General features: G+C 37.5%; 1 protein-coding gene across 2 annotated transcripts in view; it reads right to left on the reverse strand.

Moving 5' to 3' along the window:
* The window catches only part of KCNQ5 (potassium voltage-gated channel subfamily Q member 5), a 242,785-nt gene extending 219,796 nt beyond the window's left edge, over nucleotides 1–22,989 (reverse strand). For both annotated transcript variants that reach the window (XM_053461252.1, XM_053461250.1), the window contains exon 1: nucleotides 22,388–22,989. In XM_053461252.1, coding sequence (XP_053317227.1) covers nucleotides 22,388–22,782 — 395 coding nt within the window. In that variant the 5' untranslated portion in view covers nucleotides 22,783–22,989. The remainder of the gene's footprint in view (nucleotides 1–22,387) is intronic.
* Between the last annotated feature and the right edge of the window lie 309 nt (nucleotides 22,990–23,298).

Genomic DNA, 23,298 nt, shown 5'->3' on the forward strand with positions numbered 1-23,298 from the left:
GTTCAACACTCCTTGTGCATGTACTTGGTAAGATTGTAAAGTTGGCAAATATGCAATTCTTCTTAAGTGCATTGCATTACAATTCTTACTTGCTTTATGGCAAACTGAAGTCTTAACTGTTTGTAGTCTGTGATCTGCAGAAGCTTGGAAATAGCGGCACATTTGCAGTATTTAAAAAAAAAATCAGCTCATTTTATTTTTGGCATTTTAAGCCTCAGATGTAGCCCTGCTCCATCTTTTCAATTTTCCTGTGTGTGTAACATTTCCTTGCTAATTATGCAAAGACCACATGCTTGTCAATGGCATTTGCAGATTTTTCACAATGAGTAGATTTTTTTCATAATGAGATTACTTATCTGAATAAAGGCCGGTTAAGATTGGCTACTACTGTGTATTTTTTTCCACTGTGATAAATTCTAGTCAAACACTAACCCCATCTATTCAAAACTAAAACCAAACGCTGATTACAGCACTTACTGCTATATGTATATATGTATCATTAGAAACAGTTTCCCAACTGCTTCTAAAAGAAATAATTAAAATACAATAATGTAAATGTATGGTTACGATATATTATTAGAGATATTTCTAGAGCACCATCAATTTTGAAACACTTTACAATGGGTAAACAAAATACAACAAAAAGCACATCAAAAAACAATTTGTACATACAGTAATAACAAGTTAGGTGGGTCCTAATCTGACATATATTTGTCAGGAGGCCTATGTTGGCCTATGCTACACGGGCCTCCAGAGTGTAAATGGGCTGGTTGGGGAGATCAGATGTCTCCCATGTAACTAGCCCATTAAGCTTACGCACACCAAGGGACCTGATCGCACAAGAGGGCAATCTGCCCCCCCCAGTTTTGCGGCGAAAGACTCCCGCCTCCATGGACCTGATGCCCTAATGGCTTTCGACTACATAGATTTTAATAACCCTTTTTTTGAAACATTTTTGGAACCATATTTTAAGATTATCCAAGCACAAGAATGTCAATGAAAACAAATGGGCCTGTGATTGACAAACAATCTTGGCAGGGATATCCTTGAAACTTGATGCTTGGCGATTGAAGTTATGTGCCTCTGCCATGTATCAAACACGATAGCGCAAGTTAAACTGCATACTTCACATATCAATACAGGAAGAAACGTAAGCACTTATTAGGAGCGGGCCTGGGCTGACCTTCGGGCAAATGCTCTGTGGGCCTGTGCCAGGTGATGCCTCCAATGTACTTTCATTGCCGCTCATGCGACAAATCCCATCCTATAGTGTGCGCCCACCAGATGGATTCACATGGCCCCACATTTAAAGAGTGTAGTGTGAGGACACATGTATCCAGCAGGCCGCTGCACGTACATCATTTATCAGCCGTCTGCCGGGGCCAATTCTCATTGCTCATCCAGTCCTGATTAGGAGAATCAGAGAGTTGCTTCGTATATACAGAGCTGCTTGCGGTTACATATAATTACGTGTTTAACATGTATCATGTGACATTTAAAAATATTATCATCGGTTCTTTTTGTGGAGATGCCTGAATATTAACACACCTAAAAAAAATCTCAGATTAAACCTCACTTCCACTCTGAGTTGAACTTGATTAAACTAGAATGAAGAAAACTTCTGAGGGCTAGAAACTAAAGTGAAGACATCTGATGGCTGGCTCTGGATAACAGATCATATTCCATTCACAGATTCAATAACCATAGAGCTATCATCTAAATATAACTCTGTTACAGGCTACAATAATATAACTGCCTTTGACAGGCACAGAACATGACAGTCAGAAACAACTATTACAAATGAAATGATATCCACCGCAGCTGGTTAAGTCAACATCTATGTGTTTTAACACAAATTAACGTCTCTAACACAATTTTTCAATGAGAGAAAAAAAATATCAATATGTTTCAATAGTTTCTATACTAATAGAAAACTTTATTTGTGGCAGTTACCTTTGTTGTTTAAAGTAATATGGGGCCATTACCGTTGCTGGATAAATAAAACATATCATATTATATAAAGTAACACCTTCTTAGCAAACAACATTTGTTTGACCACTTTCCCCTGATACCAAAAGCATAGGTGCCTGGCAGATATTGTAACTGTGATTTAATCCTCACACTTATATTGTCAATATCTCACATAAAAAATAAAGAAGTTTCCTTCAGGGTATTTCATATTTTATGAGAGGGTTTCTGCATACCCTTGTTTTAATGGCCAGTTTATGTTTACCAGGCACATGTGTTTCATAAACCCCGGCTTCCAGATTGTCACACGCCTAAAAGCCTAGAGAGCCAAATACTTAATTAAAGGGACATTGCCATACTTTTCATGGTCCTCTTTTTGAAAACTGCAGCTGACTCATATGCTATATTAGAGCCAAAAATTGATATAAGCAACGCTGCTTAAAAAAGGTAAATGTATGGGAACCTATACTGGAAAACACATGCACTATCCGCTATGAGATCACTAATAAATGCTGAAGGCATCATTGCCATACACGTTAGCGGAAGTTTACATCTGCTTCAGTCTGTTATACGCTGGAGTTTCTAGAAGACAAAGTGCACTTGATTAAGCAGAAGCAACTGAACCCGAGTCAATAACAGGTGTTTCCCTGGCAAGCTGTGTTCTCCGAACATCAATGGCTATAGCACAGTAACAAAGCTTTTATTTTGTATAGTTGTAAACCAAGGCCAGGCTACATCATATTTCAGACATACTCAAAATACCAACCATTAATCACACATAAAGGAATATTTCATTTTTATGTACTTTTGACACGGTATCAAGACTTTTTACGTAAATTGTTACAGGCATATTTAATCCTGTTACAAGCTATTATTTTGAACATCAAGTCAATGTGACTTGAAAATTGTAGAAAAATATTGCTAATCTTTCTACTTGTAGTCCAGAATAATAGCTAAATTATTGCTGCTACAGTAGGCACCCTAGCGTTCCTAAGGCAAACACCGTCCTCATTTTATAAACAGAAATGTATGAATAGGAGGGGGAGATGCAGTGAGCGAATATGCACCTAGAATTCAAAGTATATAATAGAGGTGAGAAAACAACTCTCCAAATTATAAAAATACAGTGCATCTTGACTCCAAAACTAGCATAGTATTTATTTTTCATATTAAATTTTTATTATTAGAAATGTACATGTCCAGTTTAGGTAAAATAATCTGCAATGTATTCACCTATTGATAAATTGCCCAATGTGACCAGGCAACTTGGCTGGGCTTGCCACATGGGCCAAAAGTTACCCACCAACTCGCCATCAACACATAAATTGGGTTGTGAGTGTATATGATACATAATCACGTGGAAAAAAAATGTTAGTATACAAAAATCATTCATGCATTGTTATGAGGCCTTGTGGCTTTGCAGCATCCAGACCCCACCTGTGAATAACATACCACATAAAACAAAATATTCTATATACGTCTCGGTAAAAAATTGTAGAGGAAACATTGTGCTTAAGCAACCATATTTAAGACACATTCACCTTTGTTACAATAATATCTGCTTAGCTATGAACCACAATATACTCGCCCCCTCAGATCTATATGAAAAAGTTTATACTAACAATTTAGAGATAACACCTGTAAAATGCTAAGGAATTCATTTTACTGCATGTATACAGTGAAGCAAGTGTGTTACAAGTATGGTAAGGACTGGATACGTTTTACCTCTGGGGAAATATTGTTCTAGTCAGTAAATTATTGTATAAAATCACATTCATAAGTTTTAACAGGCTGGCACAGGACCAAGGCCAAAGTTGACCTATGGAAATGAAATGTCATTCAGGTGCTAAAATCTCCGGCATTAACACGGCTTTAATAAAACATTTTTTTTTCTTGAACGGTGAATACTAGCATTTGTTTTCTTAATATAAGAGGGAAAATGTCCTCTTTTGTTCATGGTAATTTTGGGTGATGTTTACTTTACTAATCTTTAGCGGAAATTATTGCATTGTAGTACTAATGTCACTACTGGACTGAACAAAATATACACTACCGTTCAAATGTGTCACTTGGAAATGTCCTTGTTATTAAAAGAAAAGCAAATGTTGTCCATTAAAATAACACCAAATGATCAGAAATACAGTGTAGACGTTGTTAATGTTGTAAATGACAATTGTTGCTGGAAACAGCTGATTTTTAATGGAATATCTTCATAGGCGTCCAGAGGCCCTTTATTAGCCACCATCGCTTATGTGTTCCAATAGTATGTTGTGTTAGCTAATCCAAGTTTAAGTTTAAAAGCCTAATTGATCATTAGAAAATCATTTTGCAATTTTGTTAGAACAGCTATGTGACCTCAAACTTTTGAACAGTAGTGTATGTGTGTGTTATATCTTCTTACTTGATATTTTCAGCATTTAGATATAGAAAAGACCAATAGAACCTACAGCTGTTATTTTGTTGTATATTTTTCGTTGTTGGTTGCCAGATTTAGCGGTACATTTTCACCACATATCGACTTAAAGTAGTGAAACTCCCTATACAAGGAGTTTCTCACTCTTCAACCAACTGATAACCAGAAGAGTGAAAATGATTACAAAACACTACACTGCTCGCTTACCAGGCCTTTAGGAGACATGAACATGTATGTATTGAACCCTCCCAGTTCAGATCTGTGAACACACAGTGGATTAGATTCACTAAAGGTTGATTAAGTGGGGATAAAGGGAAAACAGTGCAAGGTGTTATAGGCTCAGCATTAAAAGGACTTTCCATGCCACATTTACTAGTAATTATCTATTAATGGAGCTACTTAGACGTGCCCACAATTCACATCACGCTACTGCCGATCATAGCGTTAAAGGTGTAACATTTGTTGTTATAAGTATTACTGTATAGGGATCAGGACAAGATTAGTTCTATTATAATAATAACTATAATGTGTAGAGATTGTCGAGATTTCTAGATAATTTAATATGATAATGGATCCATGTTACATGCACTAATGCTCTATTACTTAGCTTCTCACCATGCAGCAGACATGTTCGGTTGAACACATCTTCTGACATGTGATATTCTAACCACCAGTCAGCTTGAACATAGGCAGTCAAGGAGGGTATCTCATGAGACCGCACTGTACATGCTCAGAAATTGCTCCTTTACAATGGGTGCACCTCCTTATCACTGATTGGTTGCTACAGATCCCCATTGTTTTTAGTTATAACATCACTCCCCAAAGCATGGTATTTCCGTCATTTTCAAAAGGAGATGCTTTCATTTCTTTTAGGTAGGATAATTGCATAAAAAGCAGCGGCATAATCACAGTGAAGTTAGTGCAAGACATGTCTTCTCTGAAATTATGGACTGTCACTATTACCTGTTTCTGCTTCATTAGCATTATAGACAAGAGTTTTATTGGAATGTGACAATTCCCTTTTAGTTTCACATTGGACTGTCAAAGCCCATGAAGTAAACTGTCTCATTAACATTATCTTACTCATTTCTGAAACATTTACAGGGCACAGTAGCGCATACTTACCACACAACCAATGGATTATGCACAAAATAATTACCTTTATAAACAAAGAATAAATAAAAACATGCATTATGTTAGCATAATCAATTACTATCCCTCATGATAAAACTTGCAGGCATTTATTTTAATAGTCGCTGTATGTCTGAAAAGTCTGCATCAGTCTTTGTGTGTGTGTATATATATATATATATATATATATATATATATATATATATATATATATATTTATATATATATTTATATATACACCAGTGGGCAAAGCAAGGTCCATAAAGACATGGTAGGATGAGTTTGGTGTGGAAGAACTTGACTGGCCTTCACAGAGCCCTGACCTCAATCCCTTTGAACACCTTTGGTATGAACTAGAACAGAGATTGCGAGCCAGGCCTTCTCGTCCAACATCAGTGTCTGACCTCACAAATGCTCCACTGAATGAATGGGGAAAAAATCCCACAGAAACACTCCAAAATCATGCAGAAAACCTTCCCAGAAGAGTTGAAGCTGTTATAGCTCCAAAAGGGGGACCAACTACATATTAATGTCTATGCATTTAGAATGTGATGTCATAAAAAGTTCCTTTTGACCATATAGTGTGTGTACATATACATATATATATATATATATATATTGCGTGTACGGTTATACCAGTTGGGAAAAGAGAAGTTATGGTTGAAGAGCGACATAGAAAAAGCAGGAAAGCCCTGTAATGCAAAATAGCCCTGGTGCTGGATGGGTTCTAAGGGGACATAAGTTAGAAATATTCGGAAACAAATACTAAAAACCCCAACTATAAATTATTTCACTATCATTATGTAACTTTTAAAACAAATAATTAAAATATCATGACAAACTGGAATTTGACCATTTATTGTTAAGGTTATTTCATAAAATGAGAAAAGCACCAGTTTAAATAAATCTGCTAACGAAAACCTCTTTCTACCGTAAAAAAGGCTCAATAAATTTACAAGATGTTTAACTAAAACAGTAAAGTAGAACCTCACAGTCACAAAGACCAAAGTCATCTGTTTATAGATTCCATTAATAGGTGTGCGATATTACACACAAAATGTGGCGGCTCGCTGATAGAAACTGCGCTTTTCACAAAGGAAAGAAAATAAAACATATTTGCATATCCAGGAACTTATTCCAGAGTGAACTAACAAAATTTACAAAAAACATGCATAATGTATATGCAAAGGGCTGTCAGCATCCCTCACCCTGTTACCCAACCTGTTTAACCGAATTTGCATATTACCAGAAGAGCTCTTTAACCATCTCAGTGCCAAATTGGTGTCAATGTACAAAGTTCTAACATCTTAAAGTGCCAATGGAAGCAACGGAAATGATAAGTGACAGAGGCATCATAAGCCACTGCTTGCCCTCCCCTCCACTCCCCTGACACTGAAATGGAAGTGCTAGACCAAGGCTAATTTTCACAAATGTGAGTCAATATGTTGTGTTCAATAGATTTTAAATAATTTATTTCATGTTATGTTGATTCCCCGGGAAACATTTTGTTTATGGTGCCCAAAAAGTCTAAATTTAGCACTAATTTAAAAAAGGCAAGTTTCCCCCTTTCAGTGAACTGAGCCTCGTTTCACCTAAAAACTCTTCTTTTGTTAACATCAGCTAAATCCTGGGACAGTGAGGCTGCACCACAGGTATTCGCACATCCGTATGCTTGCACACACATTGGAACAGTAAAGTTAACCCTGCATATGACAGCTTAATGGTCCCTTTAAGTAATTGCTTTTGACCATAGCAAATGCATTGAGTCTGCAGAATCCCCACCATGTATTTGCCCCTAACCCTCAGCTCTAGAATACAGGGTGTGTATTTATACAGAGGTTCTGGTCTGTAACTAGTCCCTCCATATGTATGATTTCAAAGGGAACCACTTTAAGCAGCCAGTGGTATGAAAATTGGACCAAAAGGAGAAGAACAATGGACCCCAGTCATAGGTTGAAGGATGACAGTTCTAACAAAACATAAACATGCATTATTATTGGTGAGGATGCCTAAGACACCAAACCATCACCAGCACCACCACCTCTGTCATGTTGGGTGGACACTTGTCAGGAGTTCAGCCTTTGTGTTCACTCCTTTAAAAACATGGCCAGCAATAATGCAGAGATCAGATTTAGAAAATACTGAAATGATATCAATTGACCCAAGTAAAGCATTAAAAAAACAACTTATCTTGTCAGGCATCAGAAGATAAGAGTCAGCACTTAGTATCAGATTTACAATGATAACAAGTGCTATATAATAGGTTTAGTTAAAGAACCAAATTGAAATCATGTTATCAAGGATTTCTGTATTTACCTCCCATTGTTTATATTGTACTTTCCAGTTTTCCAGTATAGTAATTCTGAAGAAGGTCGCATACTGTTCATACTTTAAATAAAATGCATGTGGGTGTGTTCTTGTGTGCAGTGGAAAATGGAAACATAAGCTTAATCTCATTTTGCTTTTGTTTTTAAAAATATCACTCTTCAAGAGGGTATCACACATAATGAAAACTAAAGTTAAAAAAAAACCTCACCATTTATGAATCTGTATGAATAGAATTCACAAGAAGGCATTTAAATGTGGAACAAAGCCGCAAGAAACATGACATTATAGCATCTGAAATGCGTTCTTCAATGCAACCCAATAATGTGAAATATTAGCATTTCAATAATATATGTCAAACAATACAAATAAACAATAGGGATAAAGGACTGGAACCAAAATTGCACACATCTGTATCCTTTATTGTGTTTTTTTTTGGTATAATTATCAATGTGCAGAAATTGTTATATTACAAAGCAAGTACAATCAAGTACAATAGGGTAAGATATTGGGATTTTTCAGTTATAGCGGGCCTCCAATACTAAGGAAAGCAAAGCAGCCCAACAACATTACAGATTCTCCACCATATTTAATGGTCAGTGTTAAGCTGTGTCTTTTCACAGTTCACATTAACCTTTAAAGAGGTCCAGGCTCTGTGTGGGCCAATCAAGTTCTTCCACACCAAACTCATCTAACCATGTCTTTATGGACCTTGCTTGGTGTGGAAGAGCTTGACTGGCCCGCACAGAGCCATCAAACATATTTTGCATGAACTGGAACAGATTGTGAGCCAGGCCTTCTCGCCCAACATCAGTGGCTGACCACGCAAATGCTCTACTGGATGAACGGGCATAAAATCCTACAGAAACATTTTAAAATCTTATGGAAAACGTTCCCAGAAAAGTGGAAGATGTTATACCTGCAAAACGGGGGACCAACTACATATTAATGTCAATGCATTTAGAATGCAATATCATTAAAGTCCCTGTTGGTGTAATGATCGGGTGTCCCAATACTTTTGTCCTTATAGTGTATATGTGTGTATAAAACCAAAGCAGTTTTTTAGTAGATATTGTACATGACGTACAACATATTTAAGAGTGCCCATAATGTTTACCATAACTGCATAAACAAATGAAGAAGTGATGTGTGCATATGTAATAGTGCATGTGATCCACATTATAGAATATCCAGCCCGGGTTCCAGGAAAAGGTGATAATAAGTAGAAAAAAGTTAGACAGGGCTGATTTTATAGCCTGAACAATTTTTTATAAATGTAATTTAAATGGTATTATTATTAATAATTCCACAAGGAATCACTTTAATTTTTAAGGTTTTACTCTAGAATGTAGATTTATTTTTATTTGCTTGCTGACCACAGAATCAATTTATCGTCTTAAGAAAATAGTCTCCAATTAACTTATTAACAGATAATAAATGCATTTAAATGTATTACGCTTGCTAATCTAAAAGACTTGGAAAGGTAAGGTCTTACAAAGCTCCGATAAGAGGACTTAAGGTCCACTGGCCAATACTGAAGCTTTGTCAACCTCTGCCTGGAATTCTCCATAGTTTGGGCTTCAGGCCCAGCCCCCCCCCCCTTGTTCTGCCTAGGCTGACTGTAAATAAATAAATCAATTCTATTAACATTGATCTACTGCTATATATCAAAGAGATTCTTATATGAAATGCTGAGAGAAGCTTCAGTGCCAGATATAATGTTTTGCAAAGCAGATTTACTTTTAACCTTTTAGTGTCAAAGACCCTTTGGGTTTAACTTTAAGAATTATTGAGCTGTTGAATCTTGTCAATGTGATAATAAAACACAGTATGATATACAACAGCTCATGTTTTTGGAAAATATATTGAATTCTAACATATCTACATTTAGTATAAACTCCTATAATGGCACACATGCATTTTTTACCCCATTAACAACCATGTTTGGTACTTAAAATGCAATTTAGACGAGCAATAAATCAGTTCTAGTAGTGAAATGACAAAATAAATTTTCCCCTATAATCTATTTGTTAGGCAGGGCATACCCAGATTTTCTCGAAACAGCAGCTCATTGGGCCTGGCCCAAAAATGTTTTCAGCTCTCTTGCATTTTCCAACGTTGGTACACCTCTTGACACAATTTTCAAGATATTGACTCATTAAACACTGCTCAAATCAAATACAAGAAATAATCATCAAGTAGCTCAATGTATTTCTTTCAGGGTGAAGATAAGAAGACCTCTCAGACTTGGCCGCAGTGACACCTGACCTGCGGAGAGGTCCATGTAATTTCACAGTTACATCTCATGGCATCCTACATTTTTTTCCATAGCAAAATATACACGGGTAAAAATCTTTCAGCCTGCACTTTATGTCTTGCTATGTCATACTCATTACCTCAGGCACTCACGCTTATGCCCGCTGTTACTTACAGTGGAAACAAGATTGTCTAGCATTCAGAATGTGGCTCATACATGGTGAGAAGATAAGAAGGGAAAAATATAAAAAATCCAAACCCTGACTTTGGGGCGTTGCGTGGCAACTACCCAAGAACATTTAAATAAAAGACATAATGTAAGGATGGAAGGATTTATGTAAATTTCCATTTACAAAGGCAGCGTGACACCTTTCTGCTGCATGTTTTATTCCATTAAATGTAAAAAGTGGCAATTTCAAACCTACACACTACATGGCAAATTAGCTTCACAGTTGCAGTAAAGCCTATTCCAACAGACGTGTGTTTTGCAAATCCGCTACAGTTGGGAAAAAAAAACCAATTCATTGTAAGTATACATTTAAAAGCAGAAAAGCCCCTTAGCGTTTATTTAACAAAAGGCAAATAGATTTAGAACATACTTTATCGATGATAATTATAAACAATCTAAAATGATTCATTTTTGGCTTATATTTCCAGATACCTTTGGTGACTTGCATACAGCTTTGCCATACAAGATTACAGGATGATACATGGAATACCCCAAGAATGCTACAATAATCTAGATTTCAACAGCTGAAAAGGTATATGAATAAAATAATAACATTGACTCCCATTTTAAAATGTAACTATTCTTAATGAATTTTCACTTCTAAAAAAACCATAGAGCTTCTCTGAAGAATTAGGATAGGAGCAGGGATTGGCAAATTGTCCGTACACGCACACTGGTGTCTGCCACCACCTTGACAGCTCTCTCCAAAGGTGGAGTGGAATGCCTGCCGCTGTAGGAACAGGGTCTGTTGGGGAGATCATGGATCTCCCTCTAACCATCCCAAAAAAAAAGACAATGCGAGGTGTGCTATTTTTGTCATATGATGCCATATCCTGGTGAGAGAGATATAAAAGAGAAAGGGTAGATATAGAAAGAAGATATTAAGAGAAAGAGGGGGTTAAGAGAGAGAAGAGAAGTGGGGAGAAAAGGAATCAATAAAGACAAAGAAGAGGAGCGAAGACATATAAGTAAAAGATGGATAAATAGAATGAGAAAACAGAGGGAGAAAATGAAGGGATAAAAAGAAAGAAGAGTAATGGGCGTTCCCCGTGATCTCTGACAGCCGGGGAAGGTCTGCGCGATGGACGCAGACAACCCCCGCTGCTAAACGCACCTCCTCCCGGCTGCAGCGGAAGTTGTCTACGCGAATCGCGTAGAACTCTACACGCTGCCCGGACAACGCACCAGGGACTCAGAAGCTCCGGTAAGTTTGGAGGAGGAGGGAGGGCAGATATGAATAACTGGGGTTGGGGGCAAGTTGAAAAAAAAATGGAAATAAAAACAAAATATTTTTCTCAATCATAGCTTTTATTAAAAAAAAAAGTCGTCTTATATTAAGGCTTTTTTTTCATAAATTAATATTCAGATTTTGGGGGGTCATCTTATAATCAAGGTCGTCTTATAATCGAGCAAATACGGTAATGATATTGCTAAGTCCAGTTACTGTGAAAATGTCTGCCATGAACCATGTCAATGCCTATCCTTGGATGGAACAGTCTGGAAAACATTGATATAATCCATTATTTATCTCAACAACATTAGATGTGTATATATATATATATATATATATATATATATATATATTGCATTAGATCCAATAAATATATATAATACAGTGTGATCATTTTTTTTTCTAACAATCTTTAAGTATTGATTTGTCTAAAAAGTCTAAAAAAGGTGACTGGTTCTTAACACATTGGCAAACACATAACTGGATACAATGTTACAATTTCTATACTTTTGGCTATTGCTTGTATTTCAGTGAGAAAAGCATATCAGGATATACACCAACCCTCCACATTTCAGGAAACTACATTAATAAAGTAAGCTGCTTTTCTCAGCTATCTTGGCATTTCCATGTGCCAAATATGCTATTTGCAATTTAAAACTGGCACTCTTTCTATATAGACAATTAGTTAAACGCAGTTGGCGATCATCTTTGTTTACCATCCTGCTCTCTCAATGGTATTGAAGTTTTTTTTAAATCCATTCTCACTTCTTGATGTTTATCTCACTATAAATCTGTGTGTAGGTGTTGCACATTAACCCAACACTAATTAATATGTAACATTCCATTAGATATCTCAAGTCAGTGGTAGTAAAGTGAATTCCAAATATACTTAAAAAAAATATATATATACATATATACACGTATTTGCTTTCAGTCAGATTTTAGACTGTCTTATGTGTAGAGGGACATCTGTCCTGGTTTACAAAGAATGTCCTGTTTTCAAATGTACTCTGATCAGAAAACATGTTTTTTTGAGGAAAATGCCTTCCAATTAATTTGGCACTGACATCAGAGCGGAAGGTCTAGTTTTGATCACACATTGTTAAAACTGGTTCTATTAGTATTATTTATCGGGTATCATGGACTGGTGCACTTAACTGTATCATCATGTATCAATAAAGAAGGAATGTATTTCATAATTGCTATTAAGAGAAATGTATTTGAATCACTATCACATAGCTACAGTATGTAATGCCTATATCACTTCAGTGCTACATTTAGATGTGTCCTAAAACTAATGCCCCCAAAAGCTTAAGTAATGCCAAGCTAAATCCCATGAATAAACCAGACCTGCCCTCAAGACCAAGGCCCTACTGTGGTTTGTTATGGGTGTTATCCAATGACAATGAGGAGGTAGAAGTGCTTAAACGTTGGCTCAGGCGGCCAGTTCTGTATTATTATTAATGCCATCCAAGATTGGTTTGACCTTGTGCAAGGTTACCATCTAGGGCAAGGTTGACAGGCTGAAGCCATCCTAGCCCCTTGCATGAGATTTTAGAAGATATTATTTACATGTGAGATAATTATATTTTGGTACTTTAAAACAATGGACAGATATATGCCCATTTTCTCACTTTTTTTTTAAACAAAATTACTATAACCTGCCTATGAGCCATTTGTAATTATCCATTTAACTAGAGTACCTGCATTAAGTTTTGCAAGGGATTAAGACCACTTCCAACACCTCAGGCCTGACATTCTAGGACGAGTAATCACTCTTCATGGTTAGTCATTTGCCTAGACAGCCATAGATACTAGACAAGGTTAGGTATTTGTAGCAGTACCAATGGTACCATAGAATCACAAAAAAGGTAGAAGAATTGTCTTTTGATGTAAAGAGTTGTATTTGTAACTTAAAAATGAAATGAAATTCATAATGTACATTTCTCTAGGCCTGTAGGCTTGGTTATTTCATTTAACAGAACCCTTCTGTTAAGCATAGACTGGAACAAAGTAGTGAACGGTTCTAAGAAAATGGCACTTCTGAAGAGTTTGTGGGGCCACAAGCAAAGTCGGGTTTGGTGAAGTGATGCACAGAAGCACAGAAAGCCAGTTTTATTCGCAATCGCCAGTTTCAAGGTAGGTATCAGGAAAGGCATTGGGGAAAATGTGTAAAGCAATAGTTTTATACATTACTTAATGCAAAGTCAGAATGAAATGTAAAAAATAAAGCCTTCAAGCGAAATGGCCTTTTTATTGGTAATAACATTAAAAGATTAAAAACTACAACGTCTGAAAGCACATATAACAAATTAAATTTAATCATTGATTTTTAATGTCCTCTTGTCTTTGTTACAGAACTCATTAATCATACCATCCTCTGCCATTGTTCTACAACGCAACAGCACAGTAAAGCATTAGAAAGATTTATTGACAAAGGCATGAAGATAACAATAATTAAAAATATAAAGAAGAGAATAGGAAAGACTTTCTTTTCTCAAGAATATAGCGATGGAAAGCCTGGAATTTTATACAAACTGACAAAATGTAAAAATTGGAACAGGGAGTTCATGAGTACATGAAGTCCAAATGAGTCCTCCACATTCTGTGGAGCTTCTCCATGGCTCATTTATCTAGTGGAGAGCCATCTCATGGGTTTAACTATGAATTATGAAGGACTTAAAGAACCTGGCCTGTCTTTACCTTCTTCTTTCTGTTTTGCAAATAAATGACACTGGTTATTTGCATCACTCAGAGATTTGCTCTTACATGTTAGATGGTAAAGGTATGATAGATTACAGCATATTTAATGACAGGCTGCCTTTAATCTCATATTTGATCTAGCTGCATGTAATAAAACAGTGCCTGTCTAGAGAAACAAAACTACTGTAGCTATTCATCACTCTCAGAAATGTAGTGAAGCCTTTGGACTGGTCATAATTCATATTAAAGGTTGTGTAAATTATTTTGGATCCTTTTAAATATACTATATAGCCAGACACTGGCGGATTATATAATGCTAAATTTGTGCATTATTTGCACAACTAGGCTAACTCTGCCATAATCATATACAGTATAACAACAACAAGTATTTATATAGAGCTTTTCTCCCGATGGGACTCAAAGCACTTTACAGGTATATGCATACAAAGAAAAAAGATTGAATTATCTGAAGGATTGGGAGAAAAAGTGTCTAAAGATGAGGCCTCTCTGATTGACAGTGGTAGAGAGTTCCAGAATGTGGGAGCAGCATGATAGAATGCGCACTGATTTTGTGTGCACTTTGGGTTTTGAGAGAAGAGGCATATGTGTGGATCGAAGTGGGTGAGCAGGGATGTAGGGTGTTAATAGCTCTTTCAGGTAACAGGGCCCCTGGTCCTTTAGGGCTTTAAATGACAACACACCAATCTTAAAGTGAATTCTCCATTTGATAGGAAGCCAGTGGAGAGACTATAAAATAGGTGTAATATGGCATGAGCGGGGTTGATTTGTTAATAGTCTGGCTGCTGCGTTCTGAGCCAACTGCACTTTGTGAAGTTCTTTTTCTGGGAGGCCTACATACAGTGCATTGGGGTGGCAGTATCCTAAAGTGGGATTAGGTGCTTTATTTTGGCTATATTCCTCAGGTGGAAGAAGGCAGATTTTGTTGTAGCAGAGATTTGACGTTTAAGTGACAAACCACTGTCAAGGAGTACTTCACTTGACCTGAGTAGCTCTGAACCCCCAAATTCTATGCCAGTTTGGTTAGTATCAGTTATCCTTTGTCCTCTGATCAACAGGACTTCTGTTTTATCAGGATTTACCTTTAACCAGCTAGCTTGCATCCATTCTAAGAGATCAGCTAAGCATCTGTTGAAAAGAGATGTTGGATCCTTAGTTCCTGGTGTAAAGGAAAGGTAGAGCTGCGTGTCATCTGCATAGCAGGGGTATCTTAATCCATGTTGTCTGATGATGTCCCCCAGTGGCAGCATATATATGGCAAATATAGTGGGAGATAGAATGGATCCTTGTGGTACTCCACACGTTAGTGGTGTGGGAGCTGAGGAACACATTCCTGATGATACCCTCAGTGACTTGTTTATGAGGACGGATTTAAACCATGTTAGAACTGTGCCTCCCATCCCGCATAGGTCTTGCAGCCGCTCAATAAGAATCTTATGATCAATGGTGTCAAACGCTGCTGACAGATTTAGAAGAATTAGTATTGAATAATCACCCTTGTCTCTTGCCATTAGGAGGTCATTCAGAACACGAATGTGACAACAATATAATTCATGCTAGGCTAATGCGGAACTGTTAATAATAATTTAAAAACTTAACTCTCCACTGCCCAATTAGATTCACTATATACTAAGCCTAATGTTTGTGCTTATCACAAGGAAGAATCCACATCAGTCCTGGAGGATAATCCAATATTTCAAACTAGCACACCTCAAACATGTTATGTTATATATTTTTCAGCTAGTTTCATGATCAATCTTTGTACCTGGCCCCATTCCCTCCCTGCTGTGTTATGGAGGAAGAAAGGAAGACCTCATCCTCTTTAGAGTCCCAATGGTATGAGTATTATCATTGTGGTACAAATGCTCGCGTAGCCACAGGTAGTGCAACTTGTAAACCTGTGTTTTCCTGGATTAAATGCAGCTGAGAAATGAAGGAGCTGTATCTCACCAACAGCTGGTAATCTTCCCATTGGATGCTGTTCGCTGATCCAAGTAAACCAGAATGTGCCACTGTAGAACTTTAAATCCAGGGCTCACTAAAGAGAGCTTTCTCTCTCGATAGAGCACCAGCTGCGGAGCTGTGAGCAGCATCATTATCTCAAATGTTCCAGCACGTCCCCTCAACATTTGGCTTATTTTCTTTTGCAATCTCCATTGGATGGAAAGACTTCTTAACAGTGGAGCAGAAAGAGCTCCAGGGTAGACAAGTGTAAATGTGTTTTAGAAAAATACCTTAAAAACTGCTGAACCAGTATAAATTGTTATTGCAGTATATATATTATACCATGTGCCCTGTTTACTGCAGAATTATTTTAAGGCTGACTGATCCTCTTTAACCCGGTTGTGCTGTGTAAATTTGCTAGCGGTGTATACATCACTGATTTGCACAGGTGAAGTCATTTACCTAGATCTATGGTCTACTGCCATGCTCGCCCTGTCAACTGAATACAGTATAAGTTAAGCTTATTCAAATACCACAATAGAAAAATGTTAACATGCAACGACACACTTCTTAATTACAAAATGAAACTGAATAAGCATGTTTGCATGCGACTCAATATGCATGTTTTTCAGTACATGCTTTCTGTATTATGTATGTCCTTACTGTTTGTATACAACCAGATAAACGTATGCCATCATGTGGAGGGCCAAGTTGCAAAGCTAACTGCTTCCATTCCTAACCTTCTCTAATAAAAACAATTTTAGATAGCATAGTCGAGCTGGCAACCTGTTACATATGCGAGCATCGGGCAGACATTTGCCGAGAGCCTATTTGGCATAAAACCAAGCCTGGCATGATATACTGACCTTTGCAGAACCTGTTGCTAACCGACTTGCAAGAGGTATACATCGGGGTTAAAAACACATAGTTTATAATGGAAAGGTTGCTGAAGCATTGCCTTGGCAACATTGCAGATTCAGGTTTGGAGTGCTCCATGTTCACTTCACAGAGCAGCAATAGGATACAAAATTAGATCAACAGTTTGCAGTGGTTTGTTCCCCTCTGCAATGAATGGCATGAAAGCTCTTTTTATGTATTTGTATTTATATGAATATGTAGTACCATTAAACTGTAGGATCTGTGAAATGGTCTCTGTCTCTAAAATACAAAGAGTTTATTGTATGACTATCGCGTTTTGGGCAATGTAAAATTGTAAGTAATAATTAAAGCATATTTTCAAAACAGTGAGTAGACATACTTTTCTGATTCTCAGTGTTTATAGGAAAACACATTTACAGATGTTACAAATACGAACGATGTTTATACACAAACCATACCCAATTGTAGCAGTTACAGGTATGGCAACCTGTTATTTATTTAAGTAATGAACCCCAGCTCCCCTTGACCTGTTTGCAGAAAGACCCTCGCTGCTTGGATTCTCCTGGCCAAATCACAGATGAATATCTTGATATTATATATCATTGATTTGTTTCTGCATCTGAGCCAGGCTCGCCTACCAGTTACAAAGATCAAAGGAGGTATCTTTAGCTCGTTTGGATTCATACTACTCCTCTTCTGACAACCTGGGCCAGTCCAGGGCTAGAGCCCACACTAGCCCTACCAGGCTTGACATGCACCCGCTGTTCAAGCGTAATAAAACAGGGAAAATTAACAGCTTTACATATTATATATTCCCGTATACGAAATTTAAATGGATAACAAACAAAAAAATACTGAGATATATTGTGCATTGTAAAAACATTGGTATTGCCTTTAATTGTGGCCTGACTGGTTGTACATGAGTGGATGTACTGGGGTAATGTACAAAAGTACTGGAAGTTAATTGGTTTGAATGACTATCCTATCCTGGAAAATTCTAACAATCACATATCTATTGACGCAATCACTGTTTTGGCCAGTTTTATCTCAGTTTTGGCACCTAATTCATCATTAGAAATCACCCCTTTATTTAAAACCAAATTGTAAATATATTCATAAACCAAATCATATAATGCTGCGCACCATGTATAATATCTGTTATTTTCTGTTATTATAGGTAACTATACCTCTATTATACGTTCAAATAATGAAAAAAGGCCACAGGCATAGCATTGTTTAATTACGGTAGTTTGCAAAATTAAATTTTATTGCAAGAATGAATTTATTAAAAAGACATCTTCAAACTCAATTTTCAAATGACTAAGCATAAATAAAGCAATCTGTAGGGCTGCTTATTCCCATTTGTGGGTAATGCACATTATTTATGATAAGCAATTGAAAAGCTTTGGGGCTGTGAGTAAAAATTATGTTTGAACGAGTATATGGATAAAACTGCACAAAAAAACTCATTTATTGGATATGAACTACTCTTTAATGAAAGTGGTTAAAAAATGGATACATTACCATACAGTGCAATTTATTAAAAAATGACACGTCAAAATAAAGTTCACTTTAATTGATAGGACTTTGAGTGCACTGACATTTCCGAACGTCCGTAAAGAAAATGACAAGCAAGTATTGCGGGGGGAAACAGTAGCAAACCTCGAGATCATTAGAAACATTTGAGTCTTCAGGGCAGCGTAAACATGTGTTTTCAATCATCTGCTCATTATGCACAGTCTGCCTGATTGTTGACATTCCCCTTACACTTCATTCCATAAATTCACAGTTTACACAAGCCCTTAAACTTTTTATTGTAGTCACAGTTTATGCAGTTTTAACCATGCGTGTCCTCCCAGTGACGTCACCATGGTCTGAACGTGTCAGTTCTGCGGCTGCAGATCTGAAGCAAGCAGTTTGACTTTTGCATGTACGGCTCGGCTGTATATTCCTGGCAGTCGGAGATGCCAGTAATACACAGAAGCCCTGTGGCAGCCAGGGGATGACATTCACCGAAGTTCACGGGCCTTCATGCATGCTAACACCACCACTGTGGAAATCCTGCCTAGCAGACAAGCCAATTTTCTGAAAAAGGCACAAATACTCAAGTTTACTGCGCCGATTGCTTTCGCTACCAAAGTAAATGGAGAAAACACCAGTTTGCATTTTGTGATGTTTAAATTTTTTTGAAAAAGTAGTAGGACATTGATCTACAGAAAAAAAATCTTTATACTGGATTTACTAATAAAATATGAGGTCTGGTAGACATTATGGGCAGACCTTAAATAGAAATATACTCGCTGTGCTCTCTATATATATATTCAGCTGGGAAGCACCTGTGACACTGTACATGATTTACTGTCCCTCTCAAGTCAATTCTAACAACACATGACTATGAAATAGAAGCATCACTTATACTGCTTAGTTTCCCCTTTCAGGATTAAGAGCAGGAACATGGAAAAGAATCCCAAAGAGATCTATGAAAACACATGAATTGTTGAGCGTGATTCAGAGCCTATTTGTGACGGTATAAAATAAAAGTGGCGTTTGCCCTTGATCTGCTTGATCTGCTTGCATATTAAAAAGTACAATGCTAAATGTACAGGCACATTAAAAAAGGTAGGTTGGAGTTTTGTATACTTTTAAATTGCAACATAACTTTAACGAACCAAAACAAAAAGCCATTGTAGAGTCCAAACAAACATAACATTTCATCATTTCATTGACCTTGTATTTCTAAAGTTTGAACAAGGTTTGTAATGCACAAAATGAATTTTGCATTAAAATTTCAGCAAAGCAGCAACCTAGATCCTAACATTAGCAATGTCCACGGAGGGATACTTTTGTTTTAGGGATCTGGTTAGGGGATGATGCTTTACTGAACCTGTTTAGCTTTATATATATATATATATATATATATATATATATATATATATATATATATATATATATATATATATATATATACATACACACACACACACACATATATATATATATATTTCTAGGAAGAATATACATATGGACACAAATACATTTATAAGCAACCTTTCCACTGCTTACATACCAGAAATAAGCGTGACTTGTAGGGCTAGAGAGCAATGGGGTTTGATAAACTATGTACATCAGGGTAGCAAGTGGGTCAAAATAATCTGGGTCCAAAAGAAGGACTTTCATTCCTAAACCTGGGACACTTGGGAGGTATATGACAATGCCACATGCAGGCTCGTGACTGATTTGAATTGAATTACACTAATGAAACACTTCCCACAAGGGGGTTTAATGCTAAAGAAACATGTATCATGTCATTGGGTTTATAGGTTTGGGCAAGGATCCCAAGTTTTTTTAATCTTTTTTTTTTTCTTCCAATGGGAGCAATTTCCTCCTAATCGGTAACGTCTTATAAGCAATTCAGATGGTCTAAATTAAAAAGAAATTCTCAATATTGTGGCTGCAAATGTAATCAATTGCAAATTATTTTTATTTGCAACCCCAAACTAAAATCTACACGCTTTCTTCATTAAAATGCCTTATGATTTATCGTTGTGCGATCCAAACCAGCTTAGTGAAAAACAGATACATCTATTCTCTTGCTGCAGAGAGCTCCATTTAATCAGTTTCATTAGATTGCCTCCTTTCAGGTCAATGGAAGTTAGCAAGCAAAACTGGGGAAATTTGCAGTCCACTGTTTCAGGAATATATTTCATGTCTAGACATGTTTGCGTCTTACTAATATCCCTTGAATTTAATGGAGATACAAAAATTCCAGATGTATTGCTAGCACCGTAGCTTTCTACACCTCCAGCTTCTGAGCAAACAGTTGTATGTCGCGTGTGCATCATCCTCGTAACTTAGTATAGTAACGTAAAATGAATGGATGAAAGGGAGAGCACTACGGACACTGGAAGTTATTTGCCATGGCATCGTTCCAGTTCAAAAAATATACTTCCTTATGGAAATCAGATACTGTACTTTTCAATCAACTAATGAAGCTCAGATGTAGGTAGTAATGGCTTTAGCAGACAGCATTTGTGATAAAGGCATTTAACCATTAAAACAGACTATAATATATATATATATATATATATATATATATATACACAAATGTTCAAACGGTTGGGGTCACTTAGATGTTTTTACAGAAAACAAGGACATTTCTAACATAAATGCAAAAATGTTTTTTTAATGATCAATTTGCCTTTTAAACTTAACCCCGGATTAGCCAACATAACGTGCCATTGGAACACAGGAGTGATGGCTGCTGATAAAGGGCCTCTGTACGTCTATGATGATATTCCATTAAAAATCAGCCAGTTCCAGCTACAACAATATCTGCACTGTATTTCTTATCCATTTCATGTTATTTTAGGCAAAATTTGCCTTTCTTTCAAAAGCAAGGAAATTTCAAAGTGGCGCCAGACGTTTGAACAGTAGCGTGTGTAATATATATATATATATATATATATATATATATACGTTATAGATCTATATTGCATCGACAGATGATTGAAAGAGGAAGGAAGCGGACGCTAACACAGGAGGTTTCCATTTAGATAAGAGCTGGAGACACTTTTTACTGAGAACTGGCAGCATATGCATTCGCTCTGAGTCACACACACTTCCAGACCATCAGCAACAGTTAGTGGTTTCCTAGTTCATCTCTTTCACCCACAAGTAACAGTCTTGCTATTCATTGGCTTCTAAGACTCTGGAACTGCCCAGTTACTATTTCAGAAACCCCTTTCACTTGTCTTCAGGCCTTACACAAGTGATGGGGCTGACTCACACATCAGTGTACACAACAGAATGTGTAGTGCCTGCAACAACACTAATGCAGCATGCATCAAGTGTAACCCTTTCACAACCCTTTTTGCACAGGCTAGAACAAACAATTCCACTGCCCTGTGTAGACAGGTGTGTGTGTGTTATACACAGTAACACAAACATGTGACACAACATAAAGCTGTAAAAGGTACCATACCCTACTGCATATCGACTGTTCCCACCACCAATGAATGTATGAAAAGTTATACGTATCTGGATTACATATCCATTTGACAGCATGGATGCCTGGTTTCTAAATATAGCATCCCAGGGCTAATTTAGGTAGTAATGGAGTTCCTGCTTTTTAATTAGCAGCCATAATGTAATAGGTATGGGGTGCACTCATGACTGATGACCTCCAATTTTAAAGGGCTTAAGAAAACAATGTTTAGCAGTAATCACTTTGCATTAAACATGTCGGAGCTCGACTTGGAAAGAGGAAAAAAAAGTGATTATATGTACTCACACGAAGACATGATAGACGAAAGCCCAGCCCCTGGGTCTCTCCAGCACGTTATACAGGTAGTTTTGGAGCCTCCGGTACTTGACGTTCCTCCTGCAGGTCTGACTGGTGTTATAAGATAGTGGCTTTCCAAGAAGGCTCATGCGAGCTCCCTGCTTCCCCCTGCGACTCTCCTGCAAGGTGCCTCCTGCTCCTCCACCTGCCCTGGCTGTCTCTCCTGTCCCCAGCAAGAGCAAGCCGTCCCCCCGATTCGAGTTCAACAACACCCTGTTCCCTCGACCGGACTCCACATCCTTCATGCCGTAATACCGGTCCCTACCTCGTCCTCTCCCTCCACTGTTGCTCTTCATCCAGAGCCCGGAACCTCCCTCGTCACCTCCACCGTGGTTGCGGGGCATGGCATCACCGGTGTGGACAGAGAGGGCAGAGCAAGTTGCTCTGGGGGCATGCAAAGGACAGGGCTGGCACTTGTCAGATCAGATCACCAGAAGTCATCCAAGACCCATCTCAGAAGGCATAGGAAGGATGGATTTACTTGGTGTGCAGGACTAGAGGAATCGGCTTCGGTGTCGTTTGTCTTAAAGTGAACCTTTAAAAAGATCGCAGCCCCGACCGTGCCTCCGAATGTCCACTTTGCTTCTTGTGCGATCTCGCAGCGAGTCAGACAGCCCAGCTCCTGCCTGTTCAGACACCAGTGTGTGATCCGCACTTGGCAGTAACGCAAATGCCAGCGAATTCTCCCAAAACAAGCTTCCTGCTTTACATATGTTTTTTTTTGTCTCTTTCTTTTTAGCGATCGTTAAGTGGCTTCCACTTTGCCCCTTCTTACATAGAGCGCTTCCCTTCTGTTAGAACGCACCATGCCCGGTCCTTCCAGCGTAAAGCAGAGAACGGCACAAGCCTGCTTTCTCTCT

Source organism: Spea bombifrons, chromosome 3, assembly GCF_027358695.1.
Source record: "Spea bombifrons isolate aSpeBom1 chromosome 3, aSpeBom1.2.pri, whole genome shotgun sequence".
Classification (NCBI taxonomy): Eukaryota; Metazoa; Chordata; class Amphibia; order Anura; family Pelobatidae; genus Spea; species Spea bombifrons.